The sequence below is a fragment of the Lampetra planeri genome, chromosome 31 (genome assembly GCF_965212315.1).
Source record: "Lampetra planeri chromosome 31, kcLamPlan1.2.h2, whole genome shotgun sequence".
Taxonomy (NCBI): domain Eukaryota; kingdom Metazoa; phylum Chordata; class Hyperoartia; order Petromyzontiformes; family Petromyzontidae; genus Lampetra; species Lampetra planeri.
Window position 1 is genome coordinate 4,616,625 of NC_136137.1, and position 19,403 is coordinate 4,636,027.

Genomic DNA, 19,403 nt, shown 5'->3' on the forward strand with positions numbered 1-19,403 from the left:
GATTCAACATTCTCTACATCAACGTGGGCAATCATCGGGTAAGTTTAGCGTGTAGCAGCAGCCGATTGTACTCACAACAAAGGAATGGGTAAAACTCGGAGAGCAAATGGGGGGTTCGTGAAATCTTCCCTGAAACCGCTCGCCCCGCTCAACAACAACAGAAAAAGTGTCAAGGTCCACGCCCTCCGATTGCCCGGTCGCGCAACTTTGTCGCACGCAACCAATCGCCGCAACCGGTTGACTGCAACCGATCGAAATGTCACCGCTGCTGCAACTCCTCGCTCAGATGCGTGCGAAGCAGGTCGCAGGCGATTTTGCGTCGCTCCGCCGACGGCATGGATGCCCAGGGCTTTGGGCTCTAACAAACAAAAACATTTTTTTTTTCAAAATGTAGCCGTTGGTGTTCTGATACCACACGCAACAACAAAATCGCTACACCACCACCAGCAGCAGCAACAACAACAACATTACGAGAGGTCTCCAAATTCCATCATCGTCGTCGTCGTTGCCATCAACGTTTGCGGAACAGGCGTCATCATCATCATCATCAACAATGGAATGTACGTGACACATAAATAACATTGACTTGTATAATAAGAACGCGACTATTGCCTACCAACTCCGTGTTACGTTTTCTTCTTTAATTATAAAGAATCACCCAGCTCCCCCCCTTCCCCCCACCACCACCATCATCATCATCATTCCCTTGGCACTGACCTCATCACACCACACAGGTGACTGTGACCAGCACTGCGGTGCACACACCAGGCTCGCTCTCACTCCAAAGTCTACGCAGTTTAGACGTACGTACGTACGAACGGACTGTCGGGGAAGGTTGGGTGGTTAGCGAGCGCCTATTAAGGCAAGCAAGGCGTGTGTGTGACAGAGAGATACGGTGGGCTAGCGGCAGTGGGTTTGCGCTGTGCTGCGCTACGAACCCGGCGACCCGAGTTCGAATTCCGCTCACGGCCACCAAACGCCAAGGGACGATTATCTGAGCCGGTCCTGCGGCTACCCCGAGGTCGACTCAGCCTCAAATGAGTATTTGGGGCGGTGTGTAAACAAGCACACTGGGGAGACAAAGGCGGCCGGGCGTGGTGCTGGCCACCCACTCCATCGCGTGCCGTGCCGGCCTTCATAGGTGCTACTCGCTAACAGCACTTGTCCCAACAGTCTGATCAGGCTATTCGGGGGATCTTTGTCTTTCACGAGAGAGAGATAAGCGTTGGTGTGGTGTGGCCAGAAATGATCGAAGCCCAACCGACCGAACGCCTTTGTCTTCCCCGGTGTGGCCGTTTACGAGGTGCCAAAGTTGAAGTCGAGGAAGCCCACACCGGGTTCAAGTGTATGCGGTACAAGATAAAGGTGCAGATCCTGCAATGGCATGGAGTAGGGTGATTGACAGGGTCTGGTTGACTGTGTTGGGTAGCGTTAGGGATAGGGCCGTGATCTGGTTAACTGGCTGTGGTAGCCAGTGTAGGTTTAACACTTAGTAGGGTTTTAGCGACCAATATCATTCATAATACAGGTTTTGTTTTTGTGGGTTAGATCACGTAAATATATAGACGTGTGTTGTGAAACCCGCCACCACCCGGCACAGCCAACCAGTAAGGTTTGACACGTAAACAGAACGTGGTCAATTCGTCACTAGTACAGCAGCACCGGCGTATTGGAGAGCCAAGCCACAACATTTACAATTTGAAAGAAACCCCTGTATGTAGGGTTAGACGGAGGGTTAATGTGGTGGCTAGTGTTGTTTGGGGTAGGGGTCGTGTTATGGGCTGGTAGTGCTGACAGTCCGTTCGTCTAAACTAGGTAATAATCTTAATCAAAGATGCCCATTCACATTAACATACCAACAACGCCCACACTCGTTCACACACTCACGTACACTCATACAAACACTCACATACACTCATACGTACTCATACATGCAATCATTACATCCACTCATACAAAGACAAATATCCCCCGTATAGCCTCGAGCAGACTGTTGGGGCACACAAGGAGAATCACACCCGGCCGCCTTTGTCTCCCTCCTGGCGATGTTTACACGTCGAGCCAGGTACTCATTTAAGGCTGAGCCGACCTTGGGGAGGCCCAGGACCGGTTTGGATAATCGTCACTGGTATTAGCCTTGAGCGGGAATCGAACTCTGGTGGCTGGGTTAGTGGCGCAGCGCGCTAACCGCTGCACCACCGCGCCCCACACACACGCACTCTCATACACTCTCCGTGTCACACACACACACGCACTCTCATACACTCTCCCTGTCACACACACACACGCACTCTCATACACTCTCCCTGTCACACACACACACGCACTCTCATACACTCTCCCTGTCACACACACACACGCACTCTCATACACTCTCCCTGTCACACACACACACGCACTCTCATACACTCTCCCTGTCACACACACACACGCACTCTCATACACTCTCCCTGTCACACACACACACGCACTCTCATACACTCTCCCTGTCACACACACACACGCACTCTCATACACTCTCCCTGTCACACACACACACGCACTCTCATACACTCTCCCTGTCACACACACACACGCACTCTCATACACTCTCCCTGTCACACACACACACGCACTCTCATACACTCTCCCTGTCACACACACACACGCACTCTCATACACTCTCCCTGTCACACACACACACGCACTCACCACTGTTTACATATCACAGGTGAATCACCACCACCACCACCACCACTGTCTCACTTGTCCACCACCACCACTAACACTCATCCAACCTAACCTACACCCCCATCCTACCCCCACCCCTACCCCCACAGCAACATCAACAACAACATCAAACGACAATAACGACGACGACAACAACAACAACAACCCCGGAGTCAAACTCCAAACCACTGAGTCTCATCGGGCCCACCTTCTCCGCGTCCTCCCCCACCCCCCCCTGCCGCTACAGGTGCGTCAGTTTGGGCACATCCTGGAGGCCCGGCGGTGGAGGGTGATGCGACGACAAATCGGTGTAAGTCGGATGCTGGTTGCAGGCCGCGTGCGGGTGGTGCCCGCCGCTTATCTGTCCGTTAAAATCCAGAGTGACGGGCGACGAGTGGTGATGCCCCGGCGGCGGGAGGTGAGAGAGATTAAACATCGCCGGTCCGGCCGATTCCACGAAGCCGCCGCCGCCGCCTCCGCCACCTCCGCCGCCTCCCTGCACGTACACGGGGCTCCCCGCCTGCTGCAGGCCGCCGCCGCCGCCGCAGAAGCCGTCGGCGCCCTGCAAGGGGTGCGAGCCGTAGTCGGGCACCATGGGGGCCCCGCCGTAGCGCTTGGGGGTCGGCGGGCAGTTTGTGAGCGCCGCTCCGTACGCGCCCGTGTGGATGCCGTACGCGCTGTGGTGCGACTTGGGGAACGACGTGGGCGAGCTGACGTCGTAGCCTCCTCCGACCACGCCGCCGCCCATGAGGCCGCCGTTGCCCAAACCGTGCAGGGGGTTGCCGTAGCCGCCGGGCAACCCGCCGGCGACCCCGCTCAGCTGTGGGCTCCGGCTCGGAGAGTGGCCGCCGCCGGGCGAGCCCATGATGCCCTTGGCCTTCTGGTCCTTCTTGTACTTCATGCGCCGGTTCTGGAACCAGATCTTGATCTGGCGCTCGGTGAGGTTCAGCAAGTTGGCCATCTCGACGCGGCGCGGCCGGCAGAGGTAGCGGTTGAAGTGAAACTCCTTCTCGAGCTCCACCAGCTGGGCGCTGGTGTAGGCGGTGCGCGCTCGCTTGGACGGGGGACCCCCCGGCGGGCTCTTGTCTCCGCCGCCACCGCCGCCGCACGAGTTCTCTCCTGGTGGTGGTGGTGGTGATGGTGGTGGTGATGGTGGTGATGGTGGTGATGCGTCCACCATCACCATAGACACGTAGGAGGAGGGGGGGAGTGGGGGGGCAGTTGGGATGGAGGTGAGAGGTGAGTTGGGTTTGGGGAGAGATTTTTTTTGGAGGTGGTTGGTGAGTGAGATTGACAGGTGGGGTGGTGAGTGGGTGATGGATGGATGGATGGAGGGTGGCAGGGAGGGGGGATGGAGGGGTGAGGGGGACGTTTAGGAGAAGTGGATGGATGGAAGATGATTTTGGAAATATTGCAGAGAGTAATTGGGGGTGGGTGGGGGGGTGAGCGTGGATGGTGAGTGGAGGGGGGAGATGAGTTGGAGAGATACGGGGAGATGGACACATCGTGGGGGGGGGTAAGGTGCAGAGGGGGAGGGGGTGTTTAACACAGCACAGTCAAAATCATAGAGGCAAGGAAATAAATTAAGTAGCACTCTTTTCTTAATGAATTCATTGATTTATTTACGTTATTTAAATATTCCGTGTGCTAATTACATATCGCGTTAACGCATTAACATGTGTTAATTAATTACAATACATTATCCCCTGTACATGAAATAAAGTGTTGGAGTGATCGACTAACATTTGTCTATTGCTGTTGTTTCTGCTGCTGATGATGATGATAATGCTGCTGCTGATGGTGAATCTCATGCTGCTGATGATAATGCTGCTCATGATAACGATACTGCCACCATCATCACCATCATACATGGTCTATCCGCTGCTGTACGAAGGCCTCACCTGCCCGTTGCTGCATGAAGACAACTTAATAAACAGGACTGCTGGGTATAAACGGGGATCGTAGCCAGAGTCAAGCAAAAACGACGCGACTGAAAAAAACACCCAACCCAACTCAGCTCAGCGTGTCAACGGGCACGAAGGCAGGTTTTCGAAGGCCGGGTCGCGGGAGCGACGTGGGATGCCAAAAATTGTTGACAATGGAGGAGAGTTTTCCGGCAGCCCTCGTTATCCCGACTGAGCTGAAAAAAGCCGCGTCGGATCAGACGATGAAGCTGCTTTTGGCGCTTGCGTTGAGTTTGACGGCGCGGTCTATCCACTGCTGGATGAAAACCACCTCCCAAAGCCATCGGCCAATGAATACAACTGAATCTTCTTGGTTCTTTCGGTAAAGTCACCACGTAGAAGGGAGATAATGAAATTATAAAAATAAAACATAATAAAATAATACAATTCTCACGACGTTTCGGCCACAACGCAAGCAGCTGTCCTCAGGTGAAGAACGAGGTCTGTCGGAAAGACAGCGTCTGAATGAACACCACCAAGCTTGGTAGTGTATATTTAAGCTGGGTTAGGGGAGGAAGAGCGCCTTGACAAAGGAATTTGCATATCAACAGATGAATTTAGCATATTTATGGGAAATGCAGATATGGGATTAGTCACTACTTGTGGAATGCGTAGGAAAAAAAATACAACTAAACTTTTATTTTTCATTTTACCAAGCAAGGCCCACTGAGCTATAGAGCTCTTTTACAGAGGCGACTTGGCCACGAATGATAGTTCAACGAAGTGGGCTTAATTACTCTAAACGCTTGTTGATTCTAAATGCGCGGAGAAAAACCAGAGGACCCAGAAAAAAATTCCACGCGACCACAGGGAGAACACGCACAGTCCAAATATACAGCAGCAGCCGTCAGGGTCGGGATCGGGATCGGGATCGAACCCACGACGTCCTGTATAGCAGGCGAGGGAGTTAAGATCTAGCCACGGGTCCACACTTGCAACAATGTCCGCCAATTCAAAGTTAACTTATTCATCAGGTTAACATTGTTCTTCATCGGCATGATCACCATCGTCTGCCGTGATGTACACGCTGCTGGATGAAGCCTTCACGAAGCCATCGGCCAATATATCTCACGGTCCCGGGAACAATTGCAGCGATTGAGGCCAATTTAAAGTGAACTTATTCATCAAGATGAAGTTATTCTTCATCATCTGCATAATCATCATCATCGTCGTTATCATTGTCAGGCATTATCAATCCACTGCTGGATGAATACATCCAGCTATCGACATTTATTGCAGCCCGTCCATGCAATGATCCTAATAATAATAAGCCATGGTTTCTCCACTGCTGGATGAATGCCTTCCCAAAGCTGCCACCATCCCTTCTCAAGTTCCTAGCGATGTCGCTTAACCATCTCGGCTCCTCCGCGAGAGCTGAGCCCATCGCTCCATCTCCACGGAGTGCGTGACTCTCACAAAGGAACTGGCGGAATGTGAGTCTGGATTTAATGGGTTTGCACCAAAATCGCGACTGAGCCAAATGGGGAAGTATGGTCAAACAACCCACCCGATGGCTGACACGGCGTTGTGAGTGAGGCCTTCATGCAGCAGTGAACTGATAATGAGCTGTTTCTTTTATTTATTAAATATTAGTAGATTCCCACACGCACGTTGATACCCATAGACTCATAAATACCCACTTGACTCACACAGAGACCCACAGATTCACACAGGGACCTTCGCACTAACTCAAAGACCTAAGATCTGCATAAAGCCGGGTGACCTGAGTTTGAATCCAGGCCATGGCGACAACACCAGTGGTGAGCGACTGGTCAAGCCAACCCCAGCTCACCTCCCCCCCCCACCCTCTCCTCCCACGCCTCTTCACCAACCCGCATTGACCAGCGTGGTGAAGTATGCTCAAGACCCCCCCCCCCTCTCACCCTCCCACCCTCCCATCCTCCACTTCTCCAGCTCCTGAAGAGGCCTCCATCCAGCAGTGGATTTGACAAAGCGACTGCCAATTAAAAAGAACAATAATCGGCGGCTGCTCAGCGCAGTCCGATCGTGATATTTCGGGGGGCGTCCCACGCGGAACGCCCAGCCAGCAGAGAGCAGTGAACCACCCAGTGGCGTCTTCCGAGGTCACTCGCCAAGACCTCAATTATTGAACCACAGTCGAGGGGGCACACCCTGCACCATCGTTTAGGAATAAGTGAGGACTTCCTGGCAACAAAATTTAATCTCATCATTATGAGCAGCAGTTTTTATTATTATTATTATCGTTACGGAAATGTTTGACTCGCCGACCCTGCGATTATCTAAAGGGTGCTGGGCTGAACCGGCTCGGGCTCGGGTATAAAACAGAAAAAAAACACGACGTGAGTTATTCGTAACGGAGCAAACGAAAACCTCGCTGGAGACCTCCACAAACAACAGTTCTCAACCTTGTTGGGGGTCTCATCGGCGAGATGCACGGCCTCTCAAAACGAATGCTGGGTGCCTACCCACAGCTGTTATTGGCAGGAAGGGCGCTGCGGTGGCTCGGAGATGTTGACTACCTCGCCTGGTTTGCAGGAGGTCGTGGGTTCGATCCCGACCCTGACGCCTGCTGTAGATTTGGAGTTTGCGGGGTCTCTCTCTCTCTCGCCGTGGTCGCGTGGATTTTTCTCCGGATCCTCCGGTTTTTTCCCTCCCCATTTAGAATCGACGTGCGATTACAGAGTATTTAGCTTCTGCTATAAATGTCCACACGTTGATAAGCCACTTCGTTGAGCTATAATTTGTGGCTCAGGTCGCTTATGATAAAAAAGCTGTATAGTTCAGCGGGCCTTATCTGGTAAAATGAAAATAGTTGAGTAGTTTAGTTATACAAGTGAGACTTTAACATCTAAAAAAAATAGTTTAGTTTGAACACTCCAGTCTACACGATAGCCCCCCCCTCCCCCCCTGTTGATTGAAAGGGAAACATTTGTGGGGCTCAGTGTGCAAATAAATAAATAGATAAATAAATAGGCTCCAGCTCCATATCTTCATAAAATAAAATGTATTATTCCACAACCCAAGGGCCTTCCAGGACAATTGTATGATGATGTATATTGTTGGGTCTTTCGGTCAAGTCACGTAGATAGGTTCAAAGAAAATAACAAAAAAGAACAAAAAACTACGACGTTTCGATCGCAACACAAGCGGTCGTCTTCAGGAAAAGGGGGGGTTAGCTTCCGAGGCAAACTGTTTATAAAGAGTTTGAAATGGGCGTAGCCCAAATGTCGGCAGCCAATGACAATGTAAGGGGTGGGTAGCCCAACCCGACGGTGGTTGGTTTTCCACCAATCAAAGTGCTGCCAGGTAAAAATTTGCATATTAACGGGAAATGTGCATGTTAATGAAAGATTGCAGAGCCGCAACCAAGAGGCCGGCGCGCCAAGTGGCTGTGTCGGTGTGAACCCTGTGAAAGCGCAAGTTTGAAATGTGCGTAAAGCACAACTAACATCGGAAGGTGGTAGGATGGGAACATCACAGCCAGTTATGACTTGAACTGGTTGATAACGTCCTTCCAATGATTGCTCAGTGTGTACCCATCTTCTCGGTTGAAATTGTGTCTATATATATGGAAGGCTTCATGAACGAATCTTTGTTCAAAGCCTGTGGGCTTGTAAAGTACCTTCGTCTTAGAGAAATCAATTTCGTGTGAGCCCACCGCATTAAAACAATGAACAATCACGGCCAAGGTATTGGTCCTACCGTGTTTCAGATCTGCCTTATGTTCACGAACACGGTCATCATCATGACCACAATTGTCATCTTCAGACATAATCAATCAATTCACTGATTGGAGGTGCATGTGCTGTGGAGAAGGGACATTGCCCGAAACGTTGGCAATTATATATATCTTAAGGCCACACAGTGTTGTTGACGAGTGTGTCGAGTTTGCTGTTGTTGTTCTTGTTGTTTTGTGTTTGTGCACCGCTGCCAAAGCAGCAGCAGCAGCAGCGGCAGCATCACCAAAATAATCTTCTAACGGGATGGAGGCCCATTTCAACCATACTTCACCATGCTGGTCAGTAGCTGTATCAAGTAAGAGAGTATCTTACTTGATACAGCAATCGTGCTGTGACGGTTTCACCTGAAGACGGAAGCTTGTGTTGCCTCCGAAACGTCGTGATTTTTATTTTATTTTTATTTTACTTTTATTAATTTAAATTATTTACCTGTTGTTTAGTGTTTAGTTTGTTGTCGTTCCCCCACACCGCCGATTAGCGCGGTTGGCTGCGTATGGTGCGAAAGAAGTTCAACATTCACACGTGTCTATGTAAGTCAGTGGGTCTCTATGTAAGTCCACTCGTCTCGACGAACACCTCTGCGTCTCTATAACAGTGTATGAGTCTAGATCTATGGTTCTCTATGTATCTCTATGGGTCTCTGTGCAAGTCTATGGGTCTCTCTGTGTAAGTCTATGGATCTCTCTGTGAGTCTATGGGTCTCTCTGTGGTTCTATGGGTCTCTGTGTGAGTTTATGGCTCTCTCTGAGTTCATGTTTCCCCATGTATCTCTATGGGTCTCTCTGTGAGTCTATGGGTCTCTCTGTGAGTCTGTGGATCTCTGTGTGAGTTCATGGATCTCTCTGAGTTCATGGTTCCCTGTGTATCTCTATGGGTCTCTGTGTAAGTATATGGGTCTCTCTGTGAGTCTATGGGTCTCTGTGTACGTCTATGGGTCTCTCTGTGAGTCTGTGGATCTCTGTGTGAGTTCATGGATCTCTCTGAGTTCATGGTTCTCTGTGTATCTCTATGGGTCTCTGTGTAAGTCTATGGGTCTCTCTGTGATTCTATGGGTCTCTGTGTGAGTCTATGGATCTGTGTATCTCTATGGGTGACTGTGTAAGTCTATGGGTCTCTCTGTGAGTCTATGGGTCTCTGTGTGAGTCTATGGATCTATGTGTATCTCTATGGGTGCCTGTGTAAGTCTATGGGTCTCTCTGTGAGTCTATGGGTCTCTGTGTCAGTTTATGGATCCCTGTGTATCTCTATGGGTGTCTGTGTAAGTCTATGGGTCTCTCTGTGAGTCTATGGATCTCTGTGTGAGTTCATGGTTCCCTTTGTATTCCGTCGGGTCTCTGTGTATCCCCCCCCACATACCCCTCCCCCTGGACCTGCTACTGACCCATACACCTGTCCCTCTCACACACAAAAGGCAAAGACCCCCCCCCCCCCCGCATCACCTTTAACAGACTGTAGGGGCAATTGCTGTTAGTGAGCACCTATGAAGGCCGGCACGGCACACGAGGGGGTGGGTGGCCAGCACCACGCCCGACCGCCTTCGTCTCCCCGGTGGCGATGTTTACCCACCGCACCAGCTTCTAATTTGAGGCTGAGTCGACCTAGCGGAGGACCAGGCCCCAGTTCAGATAATCCTCACCGGGGGCTGGCCTTGAGCGGGGGTGTGGCGGCGGTTAGTAGCGCGGCCGCTACTAACCGCTGCGCCACCGCTCCCCGCACGCGCACACAGCACGGACCACCATCCCCTCCGTGGCGTCGTCTCCATGCAGCCGCGTGCGCTAAACACGACCCCCCCCCCCCCCCGTTACCACGCGGCCCTTCTCACTTTCAAAGCCGAGTCAGCCGCGACGCTTCATCTGTCTCTCTCGTGTTCCCCCCCGCCCCTCCCCCGCCCCTCCCCCCGTGCACCACCTACCCCCCCACCTCTCCCCCTCCCCTTGGAATCCCCCCACCTCAGCGAGGAGGTTTCTCTGTTTGTCGTCTAAACTTGCTCCACGCCATAGCCCTTGAGCCCAGCCAGACACAGGTATGTGTTTCACTTGTCCGTGCACCCATTAAGCACGGGGGAGACAAAGGCGGCTGGGCGTGGTTGCTAGCCCAGACTGTTGAAGAAAAAAATGCAAAAAAAAGAAAAATATATATATTTGGCCCTTCTCCACAGCACATGCACCTCCAATCAGTGGATTGATTATGGCTGATGATCATCATACAATTGCCCTGGAAGGCCCCTGGGTTGTGGAATAATACATATTTAATTTGATGGGGATATGGAGCTAATTTATCTATCGTGTAGATGGAAGTGTTCAAACGAAACTATTTGTGAGAGGCATTGGGTCTCTGTGTGTCTATGTTGTGTGTCTCTCTCTCTGTGTGTCTCTGTGTTGTCTCTCTCTGCTTGTGTGTCTGTCTGTGTGCCTATGTTGTGTGTTTCTGTGTGTCTCTGTGTTGTCTCTCTCTGCTTGTGTCTGTCTGTGTGTCTATTTTGTGTGTCTCTCTCTGTGTGTCTATGTTGTGTGTCTCTCTCTGTGTTGTCTCTCTCTGTGTGTCTATGTTGTGTCTCTCTCTGTGTGTGTCTCTCTCTGTGTGTCTGTCTGTGTGTCTATGTTGTGTGTCTCTCTCTGTGTGTCTCTCTCTGTGTGTGTCTGTGTGTCTATGTTGTGTGTCTCTCTCTGTGTGTCTCTGTGTGTCTCTCTCTGTGTGTATCTGTGTTGTCTCTGTGTGTCTATGTTGTGTGTCTCTCTGTGTGTCTATGTGTTGTCTCTCTGCTTGTGTCTGTCTGTGTGTCTCCGTGTCTGTATTTTGTCTCTCTCTCAAATTTAGCTCTACCTGATGACGGATGCTTGTGTTGCAATCGAAACGTCGTACTCTATTATTTAATTTATTCTCTTTCCACGTGACTTTACCGAAAGAATCAAAGAGTATTTTTCAGATGTTAAAGTTTCACTTACATAAGCTGAACTACTCACGTATTTTTTGTTTCACCAGGTAAGGCCACTGAGCTAGCATTTCAGCTCTTTTTGCCAGGAGCGACCTGGCCATCACGAATGACAGCCCAACGAAGTGGTTTTGCTATCACGCGGACATTTGTAGCAGAAGCCACATACTTGATTCTAACCGTGGAGGGAAACACCTGGAGGGAAAAACCGGAGGACCCGGAGGCAAAATCCACAGGATCACGGGGAGAGAGAGAGAGACATGCAAACTCTAACTATACAATCTAGATTTGAAGTTTTCGTGACTGCAGGGATCCATACTTCTTGGTTATTTCGGTAAAGTCACGTAGGTAGAAAATAAAATAAATCACGACGTTTCGATTGCAACACAAACAATCATCATCAGGTGGGAAAACCACGGCAAGAAAATTATTCAGCAAAAAAAATGTTCTTCAGAAAAATTATTTTTATTGCTGTGGTTTACTCACCTGATGATGAATGCTTGTGTTGCAATCGAAACGTCGTGATTTAATTTATTTTATTGTATACCTACTCTTAACTACTCTTAACTATACAGGCGTCAGGGTCGGGGATCGAACCCGCATGAAATGAGTGCGATTATAAAGTAAAATCACTCATATTGGCAGTGGAAATAAATCTGCGCGACTCAAAAGTGTCAACTTAGGTCGAACTGCTATCGGTACGTAGTCCCCAGGTGGATTAGATATCGGATGTGCCTTTGCATTTATGCTATCGAATGATCCTGGGCCTCCCCTACGTCGACTCAGCCTCGAATGAGTACTTAGTGCTGCGGTGTGTAAAGCATCGTCAATGGGGAGACAAAGGCGGCCACCCAGTCCTTCGTGTGCCGTGACAGGCTTCGTAGGTGCTACTCGCTAACAGCACTTGGCCCAAAACATCTGTAAGGCTATACGGGGGAACTTTGTCTTTGTTGACCAGTTCAAATGCCTTTGGGGTACACTTATCGCTAATGTGTACAAATGAAGTCATAGATTGCCTATACAATAAGTCTTGCTGACACAGCAAGTTTCTACAGCCCATTACACACACACAGTACACACACACACACACGCAATAACCCCTTAGGCTGATATGTACGGGCTTATTCATTTAACCTTCACACACACCCGGTTCAATTACATTGATTTCTTTTCTATTAAATGTGTCGTCTGTGAAAGTCAGTTCTGTGTGTTCAGCCGTACGGGCATTCGTTTAAAAAACGTTCGCCAATCTCACGCTAAGCATCGCCCGTTATGTTCACATCTCGTCTGTACAGAAGCCAGGCGCAGGTCGTTTCAAAACAATTGGCTTTTCTCTCCCCCCCCCCACCACCAATTCTATTCCAACGAGTTGGCCTGTGGCCGCAATCTACGGTACTAAAGCTACGCTGTTTCCTGCTGCACGTATCTGATGATTCTATGATTTGAAACGTAAATTAACAGACGAGTTCAGCCTCTGTGGGCCCTCAACCCCAACTCTTCATCTGAAGGCCCCAAGCCTTCCTCTGTAGGCCACAAGCCTTCCTCTGTAGGGCCCAACACTTCTTCTGCAGGCCCCAAGCCTTCCTCTATAAGCCCCAACTCTTCATCTGAAGGCCACAAGCCTTCCTCTGAAGGCCACAAGCCTTCCTCTGAAGGTCCCAAGCCTTCCTCTGAAGGCCTCAAGCCTTCCTCTGAAGGCCACAAGCCTTGCTCTGAAGGTCCCAAGCCTTCCTCTGTAGGCCCCAAGCCTTCCTCTGAAGGCCCCAAGCCTTCCTCTGAAGGCCACAAGCCTTCCTCTGAACGTCCCAAGCCTTCCTCTGTAGGCCCCAAGCCTTCCTCTGAAGGCCCCAAGCCTTCCTCTGAAGGTCCCAAGCCTTCCTCTGAAGGTCCCAAGCCTTCCTCTGAAGGCCACAAGCCTTTCTCTGAAGGCCACAAGCTTTCCTCTAAAGGTCCCAAGCCTTCCTCTGTAGGCCACAAGCCTTCTTCTGAAGGCCCCAAGCCTTCCTCTGAAGGCCACAAGCCTTCCTCTGAAGGCCACAAGCCTTCCTTTGTAGGCCACAAGCCTTCCTCTGTAGGCCACGAGTCTTCCTCTGTAGGCCCCAACCCTTCCTCTATAAGCCCCAACTCTTCCTTTGCACCTTTCCTTTTTAGGACCCGCCCCTTTGTATATAGGCCCCACCCTTTTATGATTCGGTCCCACCCCTTTTGCCCAGACACAGCCGGTAAGGGTGGGGTCAGTGGGGGTGAGTGGGGTCAGTGGGGGTGGGCGGGGTCAGTGGGGGTGGACGGGGTCACTGGGGGCTAGGGGCGGGGCAGTTTTCTGACTATCGAATAATCAGCAGTGGAGATGGAGTGCGATGAAATCAGCTTGCGTGTAAAAGCCTTCATCCAGCAGTGGATTGACCATGGCTGATGATGATGATGAATGATCATGCTGATAATAGCTTGCTGCTGGCGGAATCGTGATGATGAAGCACCCCACCCCGGGTGTTTGAGAACTGCCCCACGTAAGTGGATAACGCAGAGCTACATCTGAGATCCATGCAAGATCGGCAGTTGACGAGCGCTGATTGAAAAAAGCCCGAGTCTGTTGACGAGACGCCGTGTGTTGGAACTGGTTCCAGAGTTTGCTTGTCTTGAATCAGTGCCGTTGAAATGATGCACTATGGAATGGTTGTCCGGCTGACGGAATGTGTAAAAAAAACAAAGTAAAAATATATTTTTTACGTGGAGAAATGGATTATATGACGGCGACACATTGCCCGCTGATGTATACTGTATCGGTAATCGGTAAGAGTCATCGACTACGAAAACAAATGGGAGCTCTATTCGAAATCGACATAAATGCCCCCCTCCAACTATTCCTGGTATAGCCTCCTCCACTTTACCCAGGGTGACAGTGAGGTCACGAAAGTTCAAAAGTTCAAATATGGTGACCCTCCTCCCCTCGTCCTCCTCGTCCTAACTCCCCACCCCCCCCACCCCAGCTGCATTCCTGAGCCAAAGGCGTTAACAAACTTTGTTAGCGGGTCCCCGTGATCCATCTCCCGGTGTTTACCACTCGCCGCTATTCACACGCAAAGCATTCAGGAGCGGTGACTAGGAGATGTTAACCACCTCGCCTGGGGCACAGGAGCTCGTGGGTGCGATCCCGACCCTGACGCCTGCTGTATATATGGAGTTTGCGTGTCTCTCTGGGGATCGGTGTGAGGCTAAGTGGGTTACAGCGACTTCTTATTTCGTACAGTCGCACATTGCTACCGGATAGTTTTACATTTTCCATTTGTATATGCCATGCATATACATTCTTAGTCATATTCACGTATGTACCTGACATGATACATCTATCGGCCTACGTACAATCATATAGGCAGTCATCTCTACATAGTCATATATAAACCCACGGTGACTGAGTTTGGTGGCAGTTGTGGTGGTGATAGTGACAGTGACAGCGGTGGTAGCAGTAGTGGTGTTGGCGATCGTGTTGCTGATGGTGATGATGTTGTGAATGCTGATGACGGTGGTGCTGCTGCCGTTATAATAATGTTGACATTCGTGGCGATGTGATAGAGGCGACGATTGTGGGAGTGGCGATGCTGAAGATGGTGACGATGGTGGTGGTAGTGACTCTGATGTCTAGGTGTTGCTGTATGTCGAACGTTACACCTCTCTCTCTCTCCTCCCACACCTCCTCGCTTGAGCTCTCGGTGCCAAAATCCAGCACGTGGCACTGCGATCCACTGATTCTCACACCTCGAGCCCAGATGGCTCTTGCGCCCAACCCCAGCATAGGGATGTGAAATTCCCATCGCCGGCTCAGAATCAGAGTCAGGTTGTTTGTTTACACTACTGCGGGAGGAATCCGATGAGCTATGAAGCTCTTTTTTTCACAGGCGTCCAGTACGGGGGGCGGGTTCAGAAAGTGACAACGACTAGAAATACGAAAAAAACACGACGGGAGTTCAGAGCAGAGGAAAGGTAAACAGATCACTGGAAAAAAAATTGAAGGTAAAAATACAAAACAAACGATGTTTGACGTTAAATTTAGATTTAAAGCTTTCGTGACTGCAGGGATTCATATTCTTGGTTATTTCGGTAAAGTCACGTAGAAGGGAAATAATAAAGTAATATAAATATAAAACAATAAATATTCTCACGACGATTCGACTGCAACACAAGCAATCGTCATCAGGTGTGAAATCCACAGCATGGAAAAACCGCCACTTTTTAAAAACTTTCTTGCTGTGGATTTCACACCTGATGACGATTGCTTGTGTTGCAGTCGAGACGTGAGAATTTGTATTGTTTTATATTTATATTATTTTATCATTTCCCTTCTACGTGACTTTACCGAAAGAACCAAGAAGATGTTTTACGTTACCAGGTTAAAGCCCACAGGGCCATGAGCTTCCTTTTCAGAAACGACCTCGCCGTCACAAATGATAGCTCGACGAAGTGGCTCATCATCATCATCGTCATCATCCTTCATAGCAGCAGCCAACAGAGTCTATCGGCTACAACACTTTCTCGACGCTTGCTGTAGCAGAGAGGCACCTGGTCGACAACTGCGCTTCAGTTCAGTTTCACGAAAACGGTCTCGGTAAATGTCCCCCCCCACCCACCACCCACCCACCTCGCCTGACCACCAAACCTCAATTTGCCCCCCCCCAACACCCCTCCACCACCCCCCCCCCCTCCAAAAACCCCCAAAAATGAAAGATGTTCTGGGGTTTTAATATTTTTTTTGTCAAATTTCAAAGAAGATGCAGCAGCGACCTTGCTCCCCATCTTTCTACCCCCCTGCTTTTCACAACCGGTTGAGTTTACGTTTGACGGTGCGTGCGTGCTTGTGCGTGCTTGTGTGTGCTTGTGTGTGCTTGTGCGTGCTTGTGTGTGCTTGTGTGTGCTTGTGTGTGCTTGTGTGTGCTTGTGTGTGCTTGTGCGTGCTTGTGTGTGCTTGTGTGTGCTTGTGTGTGCTTGTGCGTGCTTGTGTGTGCTTGTGCGTGCTTGTGCGTGCTTGTGTGTGCTTGTGTGTGCGCGCACTTTCACGAAGCGATGTAACGGGCCTGCGTGTTGCCGCAATGAAAAAAAGAAAATCAACGAAGGTTAAAACACACGAGACAAATTGCCAGAGATTGTTTCCAAATTGGGACCCCAAACACTCCCAAACTACCCCCCCCCCCCCTCCGTCTTCCATACGATTGGCGTAGTGAAATATTTTGGTCACAATTATATTTTTTTACACCTTGGTCAAAGGAAGGTCAGAGATCATAGATACAGTAGCTCATAATCAATACCGGTATCCGCACTGACTCAAACTCGCATGACCAACATCTGCCCAAACAAGCGCTGCGAGTGACGGACTGACTCACCGACTGACCAATTTCATCTCTCTGTGTTGTTCGCGCAGTCACTGGTGACCGGCTGAGACCATCAACTCACTACTAGACTCGAGAACCACGTTTGATCACAACCCAAGTCATGCATGTGGGCGTGTACGTGAGTCTATGAGTATGTGAGCCTGTGGGCTTGTATGTGAGTCTATGAGAATGTGAGTCTGTGGGCTTGTATGTGAGTCTATGAGAATGTGAGTCTGTGGGCTTGTATGTGAGTCTATGAGAATGTGAGTCTGTGGGCTTGTATGTGAGTCTATGAGAATGTGAGTCTGTGGGCTTGTATGTGAGTCTATGAGTATGTGAGTCTGTGGGCTTGTATGTGAGTCTATGAGAATGTGAGTCTGTGGGCTTGTATGTGAGTCTATGAGAATGTGAGTCTGTCGGCTTGTATGTGAGTCTATGAGTATGTGAGTCTGTGGGCTTGTATGTGAGTCTATGAGAATGTGAGTCTGTGGGCTTGTATGTGAGTCTATGAGTATGTGAGCCTGTCGGCTTGTATGTGAGTCTATGAGTATGTGAGCCTGTGGGCTTGTACGTGAGTCTATGAGTATGTGAGCCTGTCGGCTTGTATGTGAGTCTATGAGTATGTGAGCCTGTGGGCTTGTACGTGAGTCTATGAGTATGTGAGCCTGTGGGCTTGTATGTGAGTCTATGAGTACGTGAGCCTGTGGGCTTGTACGTGAGTCTATGAGTACGTGAGCCTGTGGGCTTGTACGTGAGTCTATGAGTATGTGAGCCTGTGGGCTTGTATGTGAGTCTATGAGAATGTGAGTCTGTGGGCTTGTATGTGAGTCTATGAGTATGTGAGTCTGTGGGCTTGTATGTGAGTCTATGAGTATGTGAGCCTGTGGGCTTGTATGTGAGTCTATGAGAATGTGAGTCTGTGGGCTTGTATGTGAGTCTATGAGTATGTGAGCCTGTGTGCGTGTACGTGAGTCTATGAGTATGTGAACCTGTGGGCGTGTACGTGAGTCTATGAGTATATGAGTCTGTGGGCTTGTATGTGAGTCTATGAGAATGTGAGTCTGTGGGCTTGTATGTGAGTCTATGAGAATGTGAGTCTGTGGGCTTGTATGTGAGTCTATGAGAATGTGAGTCTGTGGGCTTGTATGTGAGTCTATGAGAATGTGAGTCTGTGGGCTTGTATGTGAGTCTATGAGTATGTGAGCCTGTGGGCTTGTACGTGAGTCTATGAGTATGTGAGCCTGTGGGCTTGTACGTGAGTCTATGAGTATGTGAGCCTGTGGGCTTGTATGTGAGTCTATGAGTATGTGAGTCTGTGGGCTTGTATGTGAGTCTATGAGTATGTGAGTCTGTGGGCTTGTACGTGAGTCTATGAGTATGTGAGCCTGTGGGCTTGTATGTGAGTCTATGAGAATGTGAGTCTGTGGGCTTGTATGTGAGTCTATGAGTATGTGAGTCTGTGGGCTTGTATGTGAGTCTATGAGTATGTGAGCCTGTGGGCTTGTATGTGAGTCTATGAGAATGTGAGTCTGTGGGCTTGTATGTGAGTCTATGAGTATGTGAGCCTGTGTGCGTGTACGTGAGTCTATGAGTATGTGAACCTGTGGGCGTGTACATGAGTCTATGAGTATATGAGTCTGTGGGCTTGTATGTGAGTCTATGAGTATATGAGTCTGTGGGCTTGTATGTGAGTCTATGAGTATGTGAGCCTGTGGGCTTGTACGTGAGTCTATGAGTATCTATGGGAGCCTGTGGGCTTGTATGTGAATCTATGAGTATCTATGCGAGTGTGTGGGCTTCTATGTGAGTATGAGTATCTATGTGAGTCCATGAGTGTCTATGTGAGTCTGTGGGCTTCTATGTGAGTCTATGATTATCTTCGCGAGCATGTGGGCTTCTATATGAGTCTATGAGTATCTATGGGAGTCTGTGGGCTTCTATGTGTGAGTCTATATGGTTCTCGATGATGAAAAATAAGAATAGGTGTTAAGATAATGAAACACCAAAATATACATTGCAAGGCATCAAGTCTGCATTAACCACACGTACTTGTGGTGAGCATGCAAACAAACATGGGCATTGTCCTTGAAACTGATTGGCCCACACCAGAAACAAGCCTCGTTCTTTATGTCCTTGTCTCACCAGGCGAACAGCACAAAGATGAGCAGTTGTATCAATGGGACATTTTTTCCCCAGTATCAAATGTCCCTTAGAGTTCTCGATATTAAGTCTTTGAGTCTCTGTGTGAGTCTATGGATCTCTTTGTGAGACTATGTGTCTCTTAGGCGAGTCCAACAAATGCGAGTCTCTCGGAGAGTCTACGACTCTCGACAGCAAATCTGCGGGGATCGACGTGATACTCCGGGTGTCTTTGTAGGTCCACGGGTTCCTACGTTAAGCCCGGGCTATCGGTATTTGAAGCTCAATGTTTTATGAGTGTGCCACGTGCCCATTGAGGCATCTGCACATCCCCCCCCCTCCCAGTGCTGGGTTATCTTAGTGGCACAAGTAGCTACATATGTAGTAGCTACGGGCCCCGCACTTTCAAGGGCCCCGCGCTAAATGCTTTCAAGCTATCAATTCCGGCTCAGTGATTTTACACTTGCTCTAATACTATAGTACTATACTGCCTTCAACTTTTTTTTTATGAACGACTGGGTGTTTAAGGTTAGACATTTGTCGTATTTGGCTGTATAGCAAATGAAAAAATATAATT

General features: G+C 49.5%; 1 protein-coding gene across 1 annotated transcript in view; it reads right to left on the bottom strand.

Moving 5' to 3' along the window:
* Positions 1-2,560: 2,560 nt before the first annotated feature.
* Positions 2,561-19,403, bottom strand: part of LOC144729120 (homeobox protein Hox-A3-like) — a 91,290-nt gene continuing 74,447 nt past the window's right edge. The window contains exon 3 of the mRNA XM_078609079.1: positions 2,561-3,828. Coding sequence (XP_078465205.1) covers positions 2,951-3,828 — 878 coding nt within the window. The 3' untranslated portion in view covers positions 2,561-2,950. The remainder of the gene's footprint in view (positions 3,829-19,403) is intronic.